Below are 17694 nucleotides of genomic sequence, written 5' to 3'. Positions count from 1 at the left end.
AAACTCCAAGCAATAATGTCCTATTTTTGCTTTCCACGTAAAAGCATACAGCAAGATACAGGAATTCCGGAAGCCGTAGTTATGAAAATTACTGGTGATTTGAAGATGCCTATGTTAGTAAGAATAAGATACTCTGTAGCTAGAATGTTAAGTAGAAATATAAAAATTGTTCACCGATTGCACTTACTGTATTATTAAATTGCTTTTGTATTTACGTTGATGTGGGTCTATTTCACTTATAAATTTCTCTTTAAGTACGGCGTAGATAAAATATGACTATTAATGTTGGTTTCGCCACTGTTAAAAAAATATAGTCTAGAAATGATTATTTCAAAAAAGGTCTATTTGTTTCTCTACTGAGATCACTTCTGGATCACAGACCATCATTCTCTGTAACTTGAAGTCAACTGTGCACTAACATTCCTTTCTCATTCAGCCAACTAGCGTAGGAAGCACAATACTGCCGTTAAACATCCAACAGCATGTTTAAGTTTTCCGTATTCGTAACTTTTTTTGCAGGTAAGAAGTGAATTATGAAACGGACTTAGAGGATGTTAAGTCTGAGCTGGAAGTCTGATCAATGATAAGCTTAACATTAAAATCTTTCATTACTGAGATGTTTGAAACTTTATATTTTCTACAAAAAAGAGCACTCTTTCGATTGAACGAAGGGAGATATCTTTCAGACAAAATTGCTTACACGTTCTAATTCTAATTAAGAGTAGTGCTGTTTAATTGCAACTATCTCAAAATCAAATGTCGCCATTGCAGTTCCACTACAGTATCACAAATATTTTTTTTCGGGGACCAGGTACTGATAACTTTATTCGGAATGTTTCGGCAATTTCTGGAAACTATGCCTTTGTCCGAGACCTGAACAGAAAGCTCTTACTCTCTATATTCATTAGCAGCGCAACCCTACACTCAATTCTATTACTTTTTAAATAACATGGATCTTTCCCTAAGTTGATTACAAGCATAAACTGAAAGTAAAAGGTAAAGAGTCTAATGTTTGCAATTTGGTCTAGGAATAGTAAGACACATACAAGTGGACAAATTTACTATAAATATTTATTACAAAACATTAAATAATATATCAATTTCCTTTCATATTTACAGACTTGAATTTAAAATAGTTCATTTTTTTATATATATTTTTTAAATTATTTTTTGCAACGATAATATAGCAGAGACATAAAAACATAAGAAATCAAACTTGTAATAGTAGATAAATATTTGGAATTGTTTTAAAGATTAGAAATGTGTAGGTGAAACAGGTGGATAAGGAATGCCAGATCCTTGAATTTGCAGAATCGACAGGAGTCTGTCACATAACTTTAGCAGCAAATACTTGTTGACGTCTTGCATATGTAAGACTTCTTAACCAATTAGCTGTAGATCTCTCCTTGTGGTCATCATTACATTAAGAATTAAAGATAAAGGCATTTGCTGACTACCTAGGAACCAGTTTTTCAAGGAAGACACCAAGAATCAGATTCTACGATAAGGTAATTGATGACTGGGCCATATCAGAAGCTCTTAAAACAGAAGACCAAAAGTTTTACGGGAAAAACAAAAGATGCCGGATCTGGGGCGTATTCTCAATGAATGCTAAGCATGCCCTGCATTCGTTTCACATTTACAATATGAAATATTCACCACAACCTACGATCATGATCACAAAAATTCCGACCGGGACGCCATTTGATCTCAAGAGTTGCGGTGACGTTAAATGATCCAAGGGTCCAACCAAAGGATATGAAAGTTACAAGCACGAAAAAACAAGATGAAGTACACATGCAATTTCAAAATACCGTGTTCAAGACAATAAAACTTACTAAATTCGATAATATTTGTCCTGAATATGGCATGGCAATACAGTGGAAAATTTGAAGACATTATTTTTTTTACCAAGAATCCGCCTAAGAGGTTGTAAATTCAGCGCTGAATTCAGCTTTTTCTTTATTTTTAGTGCGTTGGTATCTAGTGAATTATTATCACTGCTTACAAGATTCTGGATTCTTTCCTGAAAATAATGTACCGAAAATTTATATCCGAATTATTTCGATAAACTTTCCATATTCGGGGCTTGTATATATTGAAAACTTGATCTGAATGCAAGTGGACGTTTTATTCACTACCTTAAGTATTTGGAATGCGCTAAAAAATTCTTTTGTGTAGAACGTTCTATCCAATTTAGCATGCTAAAACTAGCTGCGCGATTGGGAATCGTTTTGTAAATTGTAAACCTTGCATTAGTTAGTTGTATGTAGAAGACCGGCACTGTGTGGCAGTTTAAATTAAAAAAGGATATCTTGGCATTAAAACATTGTAAATGCGTAAAAATCTAACACATCAGCTGATTAATGAAAAAACTAGATAAAAGAGCCTACAACTGCCTAAGTAAAAAAGTTATTAAAGAACACATATCCGTGTATATGTTATTTCACAAATTGCATATTTTGGGTAAAATTTAATGAACACGCCACTGCAGAACTCATCGTTTCATTTAGAAAAACTTATCGAGGCTCCAGCCAGACCTAGAACCCACTTTTACTTATCAGCCTGTTTCAAGGCAACCATACATACACCCCACTAACCCAACACTCTATTCCCTAAACAGCAATCTCTTGCCTGACAACAATCAACTCACTGCAAATTCAAGGAACTACCTTAACGCCTTCGACACCATTTTATGTCTGCAATAACATAGATTTACCACAATTGTAAAATAATATTCTCCGAATAGGAATATAACATTAGGATATAAAAAAATAACGCATCTTTTTATATAAATATATAAATTTATCAAATAATAATAATAATAATAATAATAATAGTAGTAATAATAATTATAATAATAATAATGAAATAATAAGTAGAAGAATAAGGGAAAAGCTGAAACAGTTTTTAATTAACTGATTTAATTTCGTGAAAAAAATAGGAAATATAAAGCGGAGGTAGTTAAGATATATTCTGAAAATTGGATGAATACCCTTTAATGGCAAAAATTAAAAATACTAAAAATTAACTTAATGCATACTGATTGCAAGCTTTTTTCCATAAAGCAAAATAGGACAATTTTATTATTAGTGCTAAAAATTTAATTTTTAAGGCAAATTTAATAACTGAATTCTGAAGGGAGGTGAAAATAATAAGAATGATCGAAGTGAAGTGAGAAAGGTGAGACCTACCTTTCAAAAACTGCATTTGGCAGCATGAGGGAAAAACATTTCTCTGGGCCTTAGGACACAATCACAGTGCGATCCAAGTACAGTATTCAGGATTGTGCAACGCTACAGAAAGACAGAATGTAACAGCAGAAAACCAGAATCAACTTCAAAGGGGATCTAGTAGGCTTTTCTTAGTGTAGGGTAAGGACAGAGGAGAAAGAAACGAGAGAGAAAGAAATTGCCAAAGTTGCACTATTTTCCTACAACGGTATCCTAAAAAATGGGCAGTAATGGCAATATCGCAAATAAATTGGGGTTTCCCAAGAATCTCTTGCATAATCTATAAAACGTAACCAAAACCTGACTAGATTACAGGTTTATTTACTGAAGGTGAATCCTGATTCTTCGATGTCACATATTTTTATTCTTCTTTCAAGACTACTAAGATGGGTGGTAAACAAAAAAATACCCAGCAACTAAGTCAATTACCAAAAATCCAGAACTTCGCACCCAACCAAAATTCTAACTACAATACTTTTCAACTTATTCATTGATAAACTAAAGTAACAGTTTCAAAGTTTATATTATAAAATGGTGTGAAGAAAACTGTTTTATTTTACTTAGTTTTTCAATATAACTCCTAAAAAAATTTAAATTGCACTTTTAGAGTCTTCCAAATTAATAATGATAATAATAAATAATATTAATGGAAATAATAATAAAATACGAAAACATAAACATACAATTTACAAAGAAAAAAACTATATATATGTATTTAATTGATCACAAGTTCCTGCCTTGGTATATTCCTTCAGACGATGGACTTCGCTTCGGGTAAGAAGGATTCCCAATATTCTACCAACTGAAACAGTAAACGAAACAATGATTACTTCAGTATTAATTCCTCAAACAGGTGTTTTAGAAAGGAGATACAACATTTATGTGGAAAAAAAAAAATAAATCTTTGTGAACAATTACACGACTTTCACTTCCAGAAATTATCATAGGTATAAATGAAAACTTTTCTTCACACATTCAAAAAAATGGATGGAAAGAGAGTACTATTACTTCTCTCGCTGATAAAAAAAAAAATTTATGAACTGATCAAAAGTATTCTAATACTCATAACCCCTAAAAACAAAGTAACAAATTTTCCAGAACACAGAAACCACTTTAAGCCAACTTTTTTATGGAGTTATTTTTTCAAATGCAAGTGACACGATATTTAGAGGGGTAAATAGGGTACAAAGTTCAGAGAGCATCGTTACAGACACTTTTGAAGAAAAGATCTCTAATGATGAAAACCCCAAGTATTGATTCCAGTAAACTGTTATAGACCAAATCCTTACAGTGGTTTCCCACGCGGCAGCACCTAATCCAAACATAAAATTTTAACTTCCTGCATTTTTTTGTGCTGACCCCTACACATACACCAAAAAAATCTTTTCTGACTTACGAGACTCAAAACATGTAGTTCCTGTGGGGTCAAATTCAATATAATACCTGTTGCTGATGTTTCATCTGACGCTCCATGTATTTGATGAAGATAATTTTAAATTCTCTAACTCGAGTTTCTTCAAACCGCTCCATTTCTTTTTTAATCATTTTGGATATATTTGTAAATTCCTCTTCACATCTTTCAACTTTTGATTCCCACTGTAAATAATAAAAAATTAAATTAGTATAGTTTTTCTTGACTTGAACAAAAATATAATAAAAATAAATAAATAAACAGCAATAAAAAAAAAATGAAAATCTTACTTCGATAATTTCATTGGCAGCTACATTTCCTTTGTCCGCACGATTCGCCAATTCCATTTTGGCTTTGTATTCGCGTTTCTTATTTAACATTAATTGAGAATGTTGCCAATTTTGATAAACTTTAACTCTTTCATGGAAAACACACTGAAAAAAAAAGCATAAGAATCTGTGTGAACTCTCATACGACATTCCCTTACTGCATTTATTACATTTTCAATTGACAAATTTTCGCTCCTACTGAATCGTTTTATTTTTCTTTATATGTATAAGTAGCTTATTGGGTTATTAAAACTGTCCGGTACAGCAGCTTTATAAGGGTTGATCGTTAAAAACTACACGAAAAAGTGTAATGTTGAAAAACATCCAACTTTGACAATTTTTTTCTCTTTTCAATAAAATGTCAAATTCCCAAATTTTCTTTATAATATAGGGCAAATCCTTCTTTATAACTATCCTCCTTCATAATGTTTTTGCAACAACTCAGATAAAATAGAAAATGTTCTTGTTAGTGTTACTTTTTTTGTAAACAACGTAGCGCCTAAACGCGCGAAACGATTTTCATAAATAAGGTGCCATTCGATTCAGAATTTTATGTAGATCTGCCTTTGGGGGTCTTGACGCTATACATAGAATGGGAGAGAAGTTAGCCCCCTTTATGTAAAGCCCCACCAAAAATATTGTTACTCATAACTCAGTAAAACAGAGCCCAATTATGACGAAATTTGGCCGGATGAGAGGGTAGACACCCTTAGGAAGCATTAAATTAAAACGACCTTCTGCTCTTACACCTACTAAGGGGAAGTTTTGAAATCATTTCAAATTAACAAATAAATTGAAGGTTACAATTTGTAAATGGTTCAAATATCAAACCTCTATATCTCTCTTTGTATTGTCTCTATTTTAATGAATACATTACCAAATTCTACAGAAAAGTATCCTCTATAACTGGTAAAAACAGCTATGTAAAGTAAAGTAATCGCCTATTTTTTCAGACGGGGCTTAACGTCCAACTACCAATTAGGTGTCGTGGTTTGCGAATAGCAAACGTACTTAACTGTAAATTTCTTCTATTAACTATTAAATAAAATCCAAGGCCTAAAGACCGGGAATCGAACCCAATACCACAATACATATTAGTTTTGCAGGTCTCGCCTCTAATCGCTCGGCTACCGTGGCGCCTATAAACAGCTATGTTTTAGTCATAGTAGTTATTGAGATATAGAAGGTTAAATTTTGGAGGTTTTGAAGTCGTTCAAATTTCAAACCTCCATATCTCTCTTTCTATTGTTTCAATTACAATGATTTCTATACCAAAGTGTAGAGAACACTATACTCTATCACTGGTATAAACCGCTATGTTTTAGTCATAGTAGTTACTGAGATATAAAAGGTTAAATTTTGGAGATTTTGTAAGTCGTTCAAATTTTAAACCACTATATCTCTCTTTGCAAAGTTTCTAATTTAATGCATTCTTTACCAAATAAAAGAGAAAAGTATACACTATGACTAGAATATAAACCAATGTTGTGGTCATAGTAGTTACTGAGATATAAAGGTTAAATTTTGGTGGTTTTGTAAATCGTTAAAATTTCAAACCTCTATACCCCACTCAGTATTGTTTCTATTTCAATGACTTCTTTACCAAACTGTAGACAGCAGTATACTCTATAACTAGTATAAACAGCTATGTTTTAGGCATTGTACTTATTAAGATATAGAAGGTTAAATTTTGGAGGTTTTGTAAGTCGTTCAAATTTCGAACCACTATATCTCCCTTTGTAATGTTTCTAATTTAAAGCATTCTTTACCAAATTGTAGAGAAATGTATACTCTATAACTGGTATAAAAAGCTATGTTTTAGTCATAGTAGTTATTGAGATACAGAAGGTTAAATTTTGGAGGTTTTGTAAGTCGTTCAAATTTCCAACCACTATATCTCCCTTTGTAATGTTTCTAATTTAAAGCATTCTTTACCAAATTGTAGAGAAATGTATACTTTATAACTGGTATAAAAAGCTATGTTTTAGTCATAGTAGTCATTGAGATATAGAAGGTTAAATTTTGGAGGTTTTGTAGGTCGTTCAAATTTCCAACCACTATATCTCTCTTTGTAATGTTTCTAATTAATGAATTCTTCACCAAATTGTAGAGAAAAGTATACTCTATAACTGGCGTAAACAGCTAAGTTTTAGTCATAGTAGTTATTAAGATATAGAAGGTTAAATTTTGGGTGTTTTGTTAATCGTTCGAATTTCAATCCTCTATAGATCTCTGTGTATTCCTTCTAATTTAATGAATTCTTCACCAAATTGTAGAGAAAAGTACACTCTATAACTGGCATAAACAGCTATGTTTTGGTCATAGTAGTTATTGAGATATAAAAGGTTAAATTTTGGGAGTTTCGTAAATCGTTCAAATTTCAAACCTCTATATCTCTCTTTGTATTGTTTCTATTTCAATGATTTCTTTACCAAACTGTAGAGAACAGTATACTCTATAACTGGTATAAACAGATATGTTTTAGTCATAGTAGTTATTGAGATATAGAAGGTTAAATTTTGGGTGTTCTGTAAATCAATCCAATTCAAACCTCTATACCCCTCTCTGTATTTTTTTTTTTTTTTTTTTGGCGCATCAACAGCTGAGGTCATTAGCGCCCGGAGCTTTTTCCAGTGCACTGCCGGCCTCCGGACAGTGTTCTCTCGTTACAGACAACACTGTCCATCACCGGACAGTGAGCTGTAAGAAGCTCCTAGGAAGAGAAAATCTAAGGGTCAGCTGCTGGATTCGAACCCGGGACCTCCGCGTGGGACCCTCTCTGTATTGTTTGTATTTCAATGATTTCCTTACCAAACTGTAGAGAACAGTATACACTTTAACTGGTATAAGCATCTATGTTTTAGTCATAGTAGTTACCGAGATATAAAAGGTTAAATTTTGGGAGTTTGTAAATCGTTCAAATTTCAAACCTCTATATCTCTCTGTATTGTTTCTACTTCAATGATTTCTTTACCAAACTGTAGAGAACAGTATACTCTATAATTGCTATAAACCGCTATGTTTTAGTCATTCTAGTTATTGAGATATAGAAGGTTAAATTTTGGTGGTTTTTGTTAATCGTTCAAATTTCAAACCTCTATTATCTCTCTGTGTATTGTTTCTATTTAAATAATTTCTTTACCGAAGTGTAAAGAACAGTATATTCTATAACTGGTATAAACAGCTATGTTTTAGTCATAGTAGTTATTGAGATATAAAAGGTTAAATTTTGGGAGTTTTGTAAATCGTTCAAATTTCAAACCTCTATATCTCTCTTTATATTGTTTCTATTTCAATGATTTCTTTACCAAACTGTAGAGAACAGTATACTCTATAACTGGTATAAACCGCTATGTTTTAGTCATTCTAGTTATTAAGATATAGAAGGTTAAATTTTAGGGGTTTCGTTATCGTTCAAATATTAAACCTCTATATCTCTCTTTCTATTGTTTCTATTTCAATGATTTCTTTACTAAACAGTAGAGAAAAGCACACTCTATAACTGGCATAAACAACTATGTTTTAGTCATAATAGTTATTGAGATATAGAAGGTTAAATTTTGGGAGTTTTGAAGTCGTTCAAATTTTCAACAACTATATCTCTCGTTGTAATGTTTCTAATTTAAAGCATTCTTTACCAAATTGTACAGAAAAGTACACTCTATAACTGGCATAAACAGCTACGTTTTGGTCATAGTAGTTATTAAGATATAGAAGGTTAAATTTTGGAGGTTTTGTTAATCGTTCAAATTTCAAACCTCTATTATCTCTCTGTGTATTGTTTCTATTTCAATGATTTCTTTACCGAAGTGTAAAGAACAGTATACTCTATAACTGGTATAAACAGCTATGTTTTAGTCATAGTAGTTATTGAGATATAAAAGGTTAAATTTTTAGAGTTTTGTAAATCGTTCAAATTTCAAACCTCTATATCTCTCTTTGTATTGTTTCTATTTCAATGATTTCTTTACCAAACGGTAGAGAACAGTATACTCTATAACTGGTATAAACCGCTATGTTTTAGTCATTCTAGTTATTAAGATATAGAAAGTTAAATTTTGGGGTTTTCGTTAATCGTTCAAATTTTAAACCTCTATATCTCTCTTTCTATTGTTTCTATTTCAATGATTTCTTTACTAAACAGTAGAGAAAAGCACACTCTATAAATAGCATAAACAACTATCTTTTAGTCATAGTAGTTATTAAGATATAGAAGGTTAAATTTTGGGGGTTTTGTAAATCGTTCAAATTTCAATCCTCTATATCTCTCTTTGTAATGTTTCTAATTTAATGAATTCTTCACCAAATTGTAGAGAAATGTACACTCTATAAGTGGCATAAACAGCTATGTTTTAGTCATATTAGTTATTGAGATATAGTAGGTTAAATTTTGGGAGTTTTGTAAATCGTTCAAATTTCAAACCTCTCTGTATTGTATCTATTTCAATGATTTCCTTACCAAACTGTAGAGAACAGTATACACTTTAACTGGTATAAGCATCTATGTTTTAGTCATAGTAGTTACCGAGATATAAAAGGTTAAATTTTGGGAGTTTTGTAAATCGTTCAAATTTCAAACCTCTATATCTTTCTTTGTATTGTTTCTATTTCAATGATTTCTTTACTAAACAGTAGAGAAAAGTATACTCTATAACTGGCATAAACAGCTATGTTTTAGTCATAGTAGTTATTAAGATATAGAAGGTTAAATTTTGAGAGTTTTGTTAATCGTTCAAATTGTAAACCTCTATATCACTCTTTCTATTGTTTCTATTTCAATGATTTCTTTACTAAACAGTAGAGAAAAGCACACTCTATAACTGGCATAAACAACTATGTTTTAGTCATAATAGTTATTGAGATATAGATGGTTAAATTTTGGGAGTTTTGAAGTCGTTCAAATTTCCAACAACTATATCTCTCTTTGTAATGTTTCTAATTTAAAGCATTCTTCACCAACTTGTAGAGAAATGTACACTCTATAACTGGCATAAACAGCTATCTTTTAGTCATAGTAGTTATTAAGATATAGAAGGTTAAATTTTGGAGGTTTTGTAAGTCGTTCAAATTTCCAACCACTATATCTCTCTTTTTAATGTTTCTAATTTAAAGCATTCTTTACCAAATTGTAGAGAAAAGTATACTCCATAACTGGTATAAACAGCTATGTTTTAGTCATATTAGTTATTGAGATATAGAAGGTTAAATTTTGGGAGTTTTGTAAATCGTTCAAATTTCAAACCTCTCTGTATTGTTTCTATTTCAATGATTTACCAAAGTGTAGAGAACAGTATACTCTATAACTGGTATAAACCGCTATGTTTTAGTCATTCTAGTTATTAAGATATAGAAGGTTAAATTTTGGGGGTTTTGTAAATCGTTCAAATTTCAAACCTCTATATCCCTCTCTGTATTGTATCTATTTCAATGATTTCCTTACCATACTGTAGAGAACAGTATACACTTTAACTGGTATAAGCATCTATGTTTTAGTCATAGTAGTTACTGAGATATAAAGGGTTAAATTTTGGAGGTTTTGTAAGTCGTTCAAATTTGAAACCACTATATCTCTTTGTGTATTCTTTCTAATTTAATGTATTCTTCACGAAATTGTAGAGAAAAGTATACTCTATAACTGGCATAAACAGCTATGTTTTAGTCATAGTAGTTATTGAGATATAAAAGGTTAAATTTTGGGAGTTTTGTAAATCGTTCAAATTTCATACTTCTATATCTCTCTTTGTATTGTTTCTATTTCAATGATGTCTTTACCAAACTGTAGAGAAAAGTACACTCTATAACTGGCATAAACAGCTATGTTTTAGTCATAGTAATTATTGAGAGATAGATGGTTAAATTTTGGGAGTTTTGAAATCGTTCAAATTCCCATCCACTATATCTCTCTTTGTAATGTTTCTAATTTAATGCATTCTTTACCAAATTGTAGAGAAAAGTATACTCTATAACTGGTATAAAGAGCTATGTTTTAGTCATAGTAGTTATTGAGATATAGAAGGGTAATTTTTGGAGTTGTTGTAAATCGTTCAAATTTTAAACCTCTATATTTCTCTATATTTTTTATAACGTTTTTATTTTTATTCTGTAATTAATAGTTTGATTAATACTGATTAATAGATATTACCGTCAATCTAAGTTATATGGTGTGCTATTTGAATATATTTTTTGTATTAGAAAATAGGCAGTATTAGGATCTGTAAGATTGTATACATTCTAAAAAATATTAATGAAAATTTAATACAATAAAATTACTCTAATGTTATCAACTAAGTATTAACGTAACGATGGGTACTTGCTGATTTGTGAACTTTTTGTGATTTAATCAACCTCGTATACCTAACTTTTTAAACTGCAAGTTTTTGTTAAGGCGTTAAGAAAAGATACTTAATATACTTAGAATAGTTACAAGTTGAATGAACACGAAAATGATTGTTAAATTCTTTTTTGAAAGCATTAGGAATAAATAAATTAGAATACGTATTCTGAAATGTCGCACCATTTTCTTCAAAGTTATAAGTCTAGCAATGCACTGAATAGCTATTAAGTGTAGAGTGAAGCCCTTTGTTTTACTTCTTTGGCACTACAGAGAAATGATTATAGTTGTAGAACCCCCAAAATAAATGTTTCCGAAAAAATGCTTGAAATAAATGTTAAGCGTTTTGATAGAAAACAGTAAAAGGCATCAAGAAAAATTGTTAGAGCTGTTTGTATGGGGGAAATAATGTTTTGTCGTTTAAAATAAGTTTTTCGGCCTATGCACGTATACGGACAATTTTCTCAAATAAATGTTAAAAAACCTTGATACGCCATAATTTTCACTTAAAAAAAAAAGCAACAAAATATATAAAAATAAAAAATAAATACAGAACAAAGTTAACGTCGAATAATGGAATTCTTCGTTAAAATAAATAAAATGTCTTCAACTTCTCCCGACTGAATGCTGTCAAAAGCGGTTTTCAATATTTCATGCGCATAAGGTATTTTTACCTATTGCTTCTATTCGGTTGGAAGAACCTAACCTTTGACGTGTTGTAGTTTTCCAGTATTTTAAAAGACGCGAAGGCCAGTTACTTAAGAACAGAACTGTGAACGTCGCGAAATGTGTAGTACTAATTTCGACTGAATAAATTAAAGAAACTTATTCCAGGGCATAAGGAACGTCAGATAATACGCCGCTAGTGTTTCTATAAAGTCGGCTACAGAAATGCCAAGACCATTACATATCAACTGCAGCATTACTTTTAATAAGTAACTCTATATTTTTCTCACAACGTACACAAGATTAAAAATGAGACTTTTTTAGGGAAGCGAAAACGTAAAATGGAAGTTCACCGAAATCCTTCTCTAAAAATCAAATAGCCATACCCTTTGTGTAAAAGTAAAGTGTACAAAGTTTAAGAAAACGAAACGATTTTTTTAAAATATTAGTAACAAACCTTTACAGATCCGATAAGCGCTATGTAATCCTTAAGCATTTCACAAAGTATAGAAAAATCTGTATTCGACTGCTCATAGTGGAGTCCTTCAATCTGTACGTGACCAACATTAAAAGGAGACATACATATTAGTAGAAAATAAATCCATAAAGGCACTAAAAAAAAAAAATAGATTCATTGAGATCTTTCTTCGATTACCTTTTCTTCAAGTTCATTGAGATGAGCCAATGTTGAGGCTAACAGTCTATGTTCTTCACAGTTACTTAACATGGCCGTCGTCTTGGCCAGAGCTCCCGTGTAACTTGCTAGCTCTCTGTGTTAGAAATACAGAACAATCTGTTAGCTAAGTATTTCTTAGACTGGTGAAGTTATCAATGCAAGTGAGATTTGGTTCGTGAAGAGGTAAGTCCAAACTGGCCCTAAACCATATCATGACATTTCAAGAGCCGAAGATTCACCGGTATGCCAAATTCAGGTCTGACACCCTAACTAGTTTAACTAGGTTATATGTATACATTTAAGTATAGTAAGAACTTACTTCCGTGCAACGACTAGACACTCAACACTGCTGTGCAGCTTCCTCATGCCGGCTTCCAGGCATTCAATCTCCTGCGTCTTCTCTTCAAACCACTGAAATAAATTCAAAATGAAAATAAAACAAATTATTGTCAAATCCAATTGGTTTTTGGGTGTATAAAAAATGACGATTATTCGATAAATACTGAAGTTTCTTATTGAAAGTAAACTTGATTTATGTTTCAATGCAAGGGCAATGAAAAAATACTCACCGAATCACTTTCGTCCATTTTGTAAGTAATTTTATTAACAGTTTCTCCCACTTTGTTGAACAGCCGCATCACGCCCGCCCCGCTCAAAGCACTTGTATTTGTAGCTTTTGGAAGTTCACCTTCTGCAAATAAATTAAGATTTGAATTGTAACAAAATTATTCCAATAAGAGAGACACTACGTACTGGGTTGAAGAAAAGCGTATTCCATCTTACAATTCAAAGATGGTTTGTTTTTTTTTTGCTCCATTGAGCTTCCTACTGAAAATACACGCCATCATTTTCTATAATTTGAATCCATCTGTGAGCTAACATTGCCATCTTCTTCACATAACACTAGCTTTTGCAGACAAAAAACTGGATTTACAAACTAAATACTTATAAACAAACTTCTGCACTGTTCAAGCTATGCGGGCAATATCAACGAAATTAATTAAACGAACGTGTTTAAGTTTTTTTTTTACAAGTTTAACTGTAAAGGACGACAAGTAACAGTCTAAATACAATAACTGTTGCCTAAGGTACAATAAGTCAAGACAGTTTTGTATACACATTATAACAATGAATATAATTTGGTACATAGTGCAAAATAGTGCTTAAGAGACATTCGTACTACCTAGCAAAATTGTGATGGAAAATGGCAGGAAATCTAGGTAGTATAAGGAACGCAAATACCTGATTGCAAGAACTCTCTAAAATCTGGATCGTTTGCAAGCACTGAATGTGCAGCGGTTCTCTGAAGGTATCGTTCCAAGGAGGCTCTCCTACGTTCAATAAATTCACAGGACGATCTCTGCTCGTTCTGGCCAGACATCTTGATCTTGGTCATACCTATAACACTTTTCTCCGGCGCTGGTGGAATTATCCGGCCAGTCCTTAAGTATTTATCATTCAGCTTATCATGCAGACCGAGGAAATCAGAAAAACGACGGTGAACTGAGAAGGTGTTCTTTCTAAACGATGGTAAGTTAGTTTTAGTGTCTACTTTATATACAACGTATGCGCCCATTCCTTCCCCAACTTTAGTGCCTTCGCCGACTTTTATTTCAAGGTATTTCTCTTCACCGTCCCCATTTTCTTCCTGCAAAAAATAATACAAAATTATCTTGATTTTATTGAGCCAAATCAAAGGCTGAATCATCGCAAACAGTATTGCAATTGTTCGCAACCAAGTTTCTATGTATGAAATGTTTAGAACCATTTTCGCCCATCTTTACTCTATTAATGTTTCAAAACATAACTGAGCTAAAGGACAATGCAGTTTATAAGTGTGGATGTTACTATTATGTGAGTTGTTAACTATACCTTTCCCGTCAGTTTTTGTTAGTAATCTATTTGTTTTTAAGGCGACGGATACGCCTGGAAAAATTATTTTTGAACAATACTTGCAACAAATCAAATAACCCGTATGGAGGAAAAGAGAATAAATGAAAATCTACTCACCTGCATCCGTATCAACGGTTGAAATTTCTGGGTAGGCGTGGGGCTCTGAATACCAATATCGCTTTGGCTATTTTCATCCACGGGCGATGATATCGGGCTTTTGTCCTGCATTCAACAGAATAATTATTAAAGGTTTAATTTTCAAGATTTTCTCTTACAATCTGAGAATATAAGTGCGAAGCTAAAGCATTATTTAGCCTCTGCATGTTTTTATCTAGAGCTGAAAACAGTTCCAGTAAAAATAGGAGATAAACCTAAACCAGTTTGAGATAACACTAGACTGCTACAGTGGTCAAAATTAACACACCATTGAATTTACTTATTTATAGGTAAGTAGGAAAGTTTGCAGAGTTACTAAAACTACCTTTTACCCTGTCCAAACTGTTTTTCTATTTTTTTTTTTTTTTTTTGTTGGTCGCATTAGTTCCTACATAATTGTTTTAAAAAAGCTGTGGAAAATCTTTACGGACGTTCCCTGAAAAAGGAGCTAGACAGTCCACTTCCCCTTACGGAGGATTTGGTAAAAATAAAAATGTGTGGCGCTAATTTTGAAAAGCAGTATATATGAGCAATCTGTAACAACCTTAATAAACTTAAAACTGTCATGCTCTAGACATAATGCAAGCTTTAATAATTCGTCTTCTTTACTTAAATCCTTTAATTATTACAACGTAGACTAAACATAATACTAACGACAGATAGCTGTAAAGTAGGCAGATCTGGCAAGGGTGCTAGTGTTGTCTTCTTGGTTTTAGAATCTTCATCCTAGACAAAGAACCTACGTCACACATTTCACAACGCACTACTGCCATTCTTTTGATGGGATGTATAAAAAAAAATTAACACTTTTCTATAGCAAATTCCAAGGAACTTAGAACCTCTGATGTTTACAAACACATTATATTAATCTCTTTATACTAAATGTAATATCTCTATCCACATTGTCTCTTCAAATAATTACTTCTATTGTGGATTATTATTTGAAAATGCACTGCTGTCTCTTTAAAAAATTATAACAGAAAAAGCATAAAAGTTGGCAGCTCGAAACAGCCAACACAAACCCTGTCGCTCGAGGTAATTGAGAACATAAGGTTCTTGTTGTCCTAAGTGAAGGTGAGAGGTCACCAAAATCCCAGTATAAAACAGTCAAAAACTTAGAGAATAGCTCACAGAAGCGATTAAATTAGGACACGGCTTACTGTACAAGGAGTTCGAAAGAACCTTTCAAAGATATGAAAAGGCATTATTGGTTTGCTTTCAGTGAAAGCTAAATAATATTCCTCTATGGAAACCGAAAATTTTACTCGATACCCCCAGCTACAGGCTATTAAGGAGCAAGAAGACCAGCGCAGAAACTAGAAAAAAACTAACAACTAATTGGATTTCTTGTATTTAGAAATAGAAAAGAAATTTATTATTCTGGGACAATTGTCCCCTAAGAATAAATACAGGAACAAATAGAGGCCTTAACAAATTTAGGCCAATTTTGACACAGAATTAATTAAATTACTAAATGATTGATTTAAAATTAATTGCTACATCATAATCAACTTGAGGAGCAAATGTCTATTTTATTCTTGTATCTCTTACTGTACAAGTTACAGGAAGTTTTTCGATTTGTACAAATTTTAGGTAGAGTTTTTCTGTCCTGTTTTGTCTGATAAAGGTGATTTGGTTACTTTGTGAAAGAGCTGAAAACAGCACGAGTAAAAATTAATGGAAGTAAAGACTTTCAAAACACTATAAAATGAATAAAAGTCGCAACAATAGATCTTTCTTAACAAATAAGACTGAACTTATCAACAAGTACAATAAAATTAAGCATATAAAACTTGAGCCTAAGGAGAGAATACTTTAACTATGGTACAACATTGTGTCATATCTTCTTTTTTTTCTTTTAAGAAAAATCTAGTTTTTTTTTATAAAAAGCTTAAAAAAATTTTAAGTTTTCAATCTTTGAAATAGAAACGATTATCATTAATGAACTAAATTAAATATACGTTAAGCTGAAGTAAGTTATGAAATGTAATAATACTTACAGACATTGCTGATACGAATATATCATCGTTTTCTTCTTCACCATCAAATATATAAGCATTATCGAATAGTGGCGGGGGTTCTGACATTTTTTACTTCTAATTTTATAAATTTTTGAAGGAAACAAAATTTTATTCTACAACTACTAAATTCGAAAAAATTACAAACTATCTAAAGTACAGAATTCTATAAGAGCCATACCGCAGTATCACAAGGGCACATTGTTGCCAGTACAGATAATGAAAAATGCACAAATGAAATAATTAAAGAAATAAGTTTTGAAATTATATATAGACTTCCTAATTTATAATTATTAAAAATTTCTAGTACTTCCCTGTTTTAGACTTAATTTTTAATGTAATTTTAGTAATTAAAAAATAGTCGCGGCACCCCCTCTGAAACATGAAAATAGTAGGATATTATAAAACAAATGACTATAGTAGTTACATCGACCTCAAACCAGCATTAACGTCTGATATTTAAAAATATCGCATTAAAATAATTTTTAGAGTTTTCAAATGTTTCAGTACTTATTATTTTTCATTAAAATGGGCAGTTCTACGGTGACTTTTAGAAAACAATAACTGGGTCTTCCAACCTTTATCACCATGACGGAATCCAACCAGTAGTCTGAAATGACCGAGGCTATCACAAAATTATCTTACAGCCCTTTGAGGACCGCTAATCAGCATTTTAGATTTCCGCCAACTTAAAATATCACCGAACTCATCCATGAATGATGGTAAGCTGTCCATATTCATAGCCATGTGTCTAGAGACTCACCAACAGCAGGTTTTGAACCAATAAAAAAGAGAGACGCACCTATTTTAGCTAACCTATCTACTTTTTTATTTCATGATGGTACTAAGATTTAATTTCACTCTTGAAATGTCTAGCATCTTGGAACATTCTAGCCCAAAGTACAAGGTAAAGACAAAAATTTTAAATAATTTTAGTGCATCCAATAACCCTCTACAGCACAGCCACAAAACATAGCGCAG

At 31.8% G+C, this 17694-nt stretch overlaps 1 protein-coding gene across 1 annotated transcript; it reads right to left on the bottom strand.

Annotated features, from left to right (window-relative positions):
• Positions 1-3979: 3979 nt before the first annotated feature.
• On the bottom strand, positions 3980-16919 carry Snx1 (sorting nexin 1). Its single transcript, XM_074137938.1, has 11 exons — positions 16696-16919; positions 15350-15421; positions 14657-14761; positions 13889-14294; positions 13216-13337; positions 12966-13057; positions 12626-12740; positions 12428-12520; positions 4935-5078; positions 4677-4829; positions 3980-4035 (listed from the first exon to the last, which is right to left on the bottom strand). The coding sequence occupies exons 1-11, from the start codon at positions 16780-16782 to the stop codon at positions 3985-3987; spliced, it is 1440 nt and encodes a 479-aa protein (XP_073994039.1). The 5' UTR covers positions 16783-16919; the 3' UTR covers positions 3980-3984.
• Between the last annotated feature and the right edge of the window lie 775 nt (positions 16920-17694).

This window comes from Rhodnius prolixus, unplaced genomic scaffold (genome assembly GCF_049639745.1).
Source record: "Rhodnius prolixus isolate KJV_2025 unplaced genomic scaffold, Rpr scaffold_11, whole genome shotgun sequence".
NCBI classification, from domain to species: Eukaryota; Metazoa; Arthropoda; class Insecta; order Hemiptera; family Reduviidae; genus Rhodnius; species Rhodnius prolixus.
This window is presented reverse-complemented; position numbering and strand designations above follow the sequence as displayed.

What these genes read in the sequence shown, in the direction of transcription:
- Snx1 (XM_074137938.1), bottom strand. Translation starts at nt 16,782, where the DNA reads ATGTCAGAACCCCCGCCACTATTCGATAATGCTTATATATTTGATGGT. An exon ending in TAGAGAGTTCTTGCAATCAG is followed by an intron (nt 13,338 to 13,888) that starts GTATTTGCGTTC and finishes ATTTATTTGCAG; the next exon opens with AAGGTGAACTTCCAAAAGCT. An exon ending in AGATGAAACATCAGCAACAG is followed by an intron (nt 4,036 to 4,676) that starts GTATTATATTGA and finishes TTACTGTTTCAG; the next exon opens with TTGGTAGAATATTGGGAATC.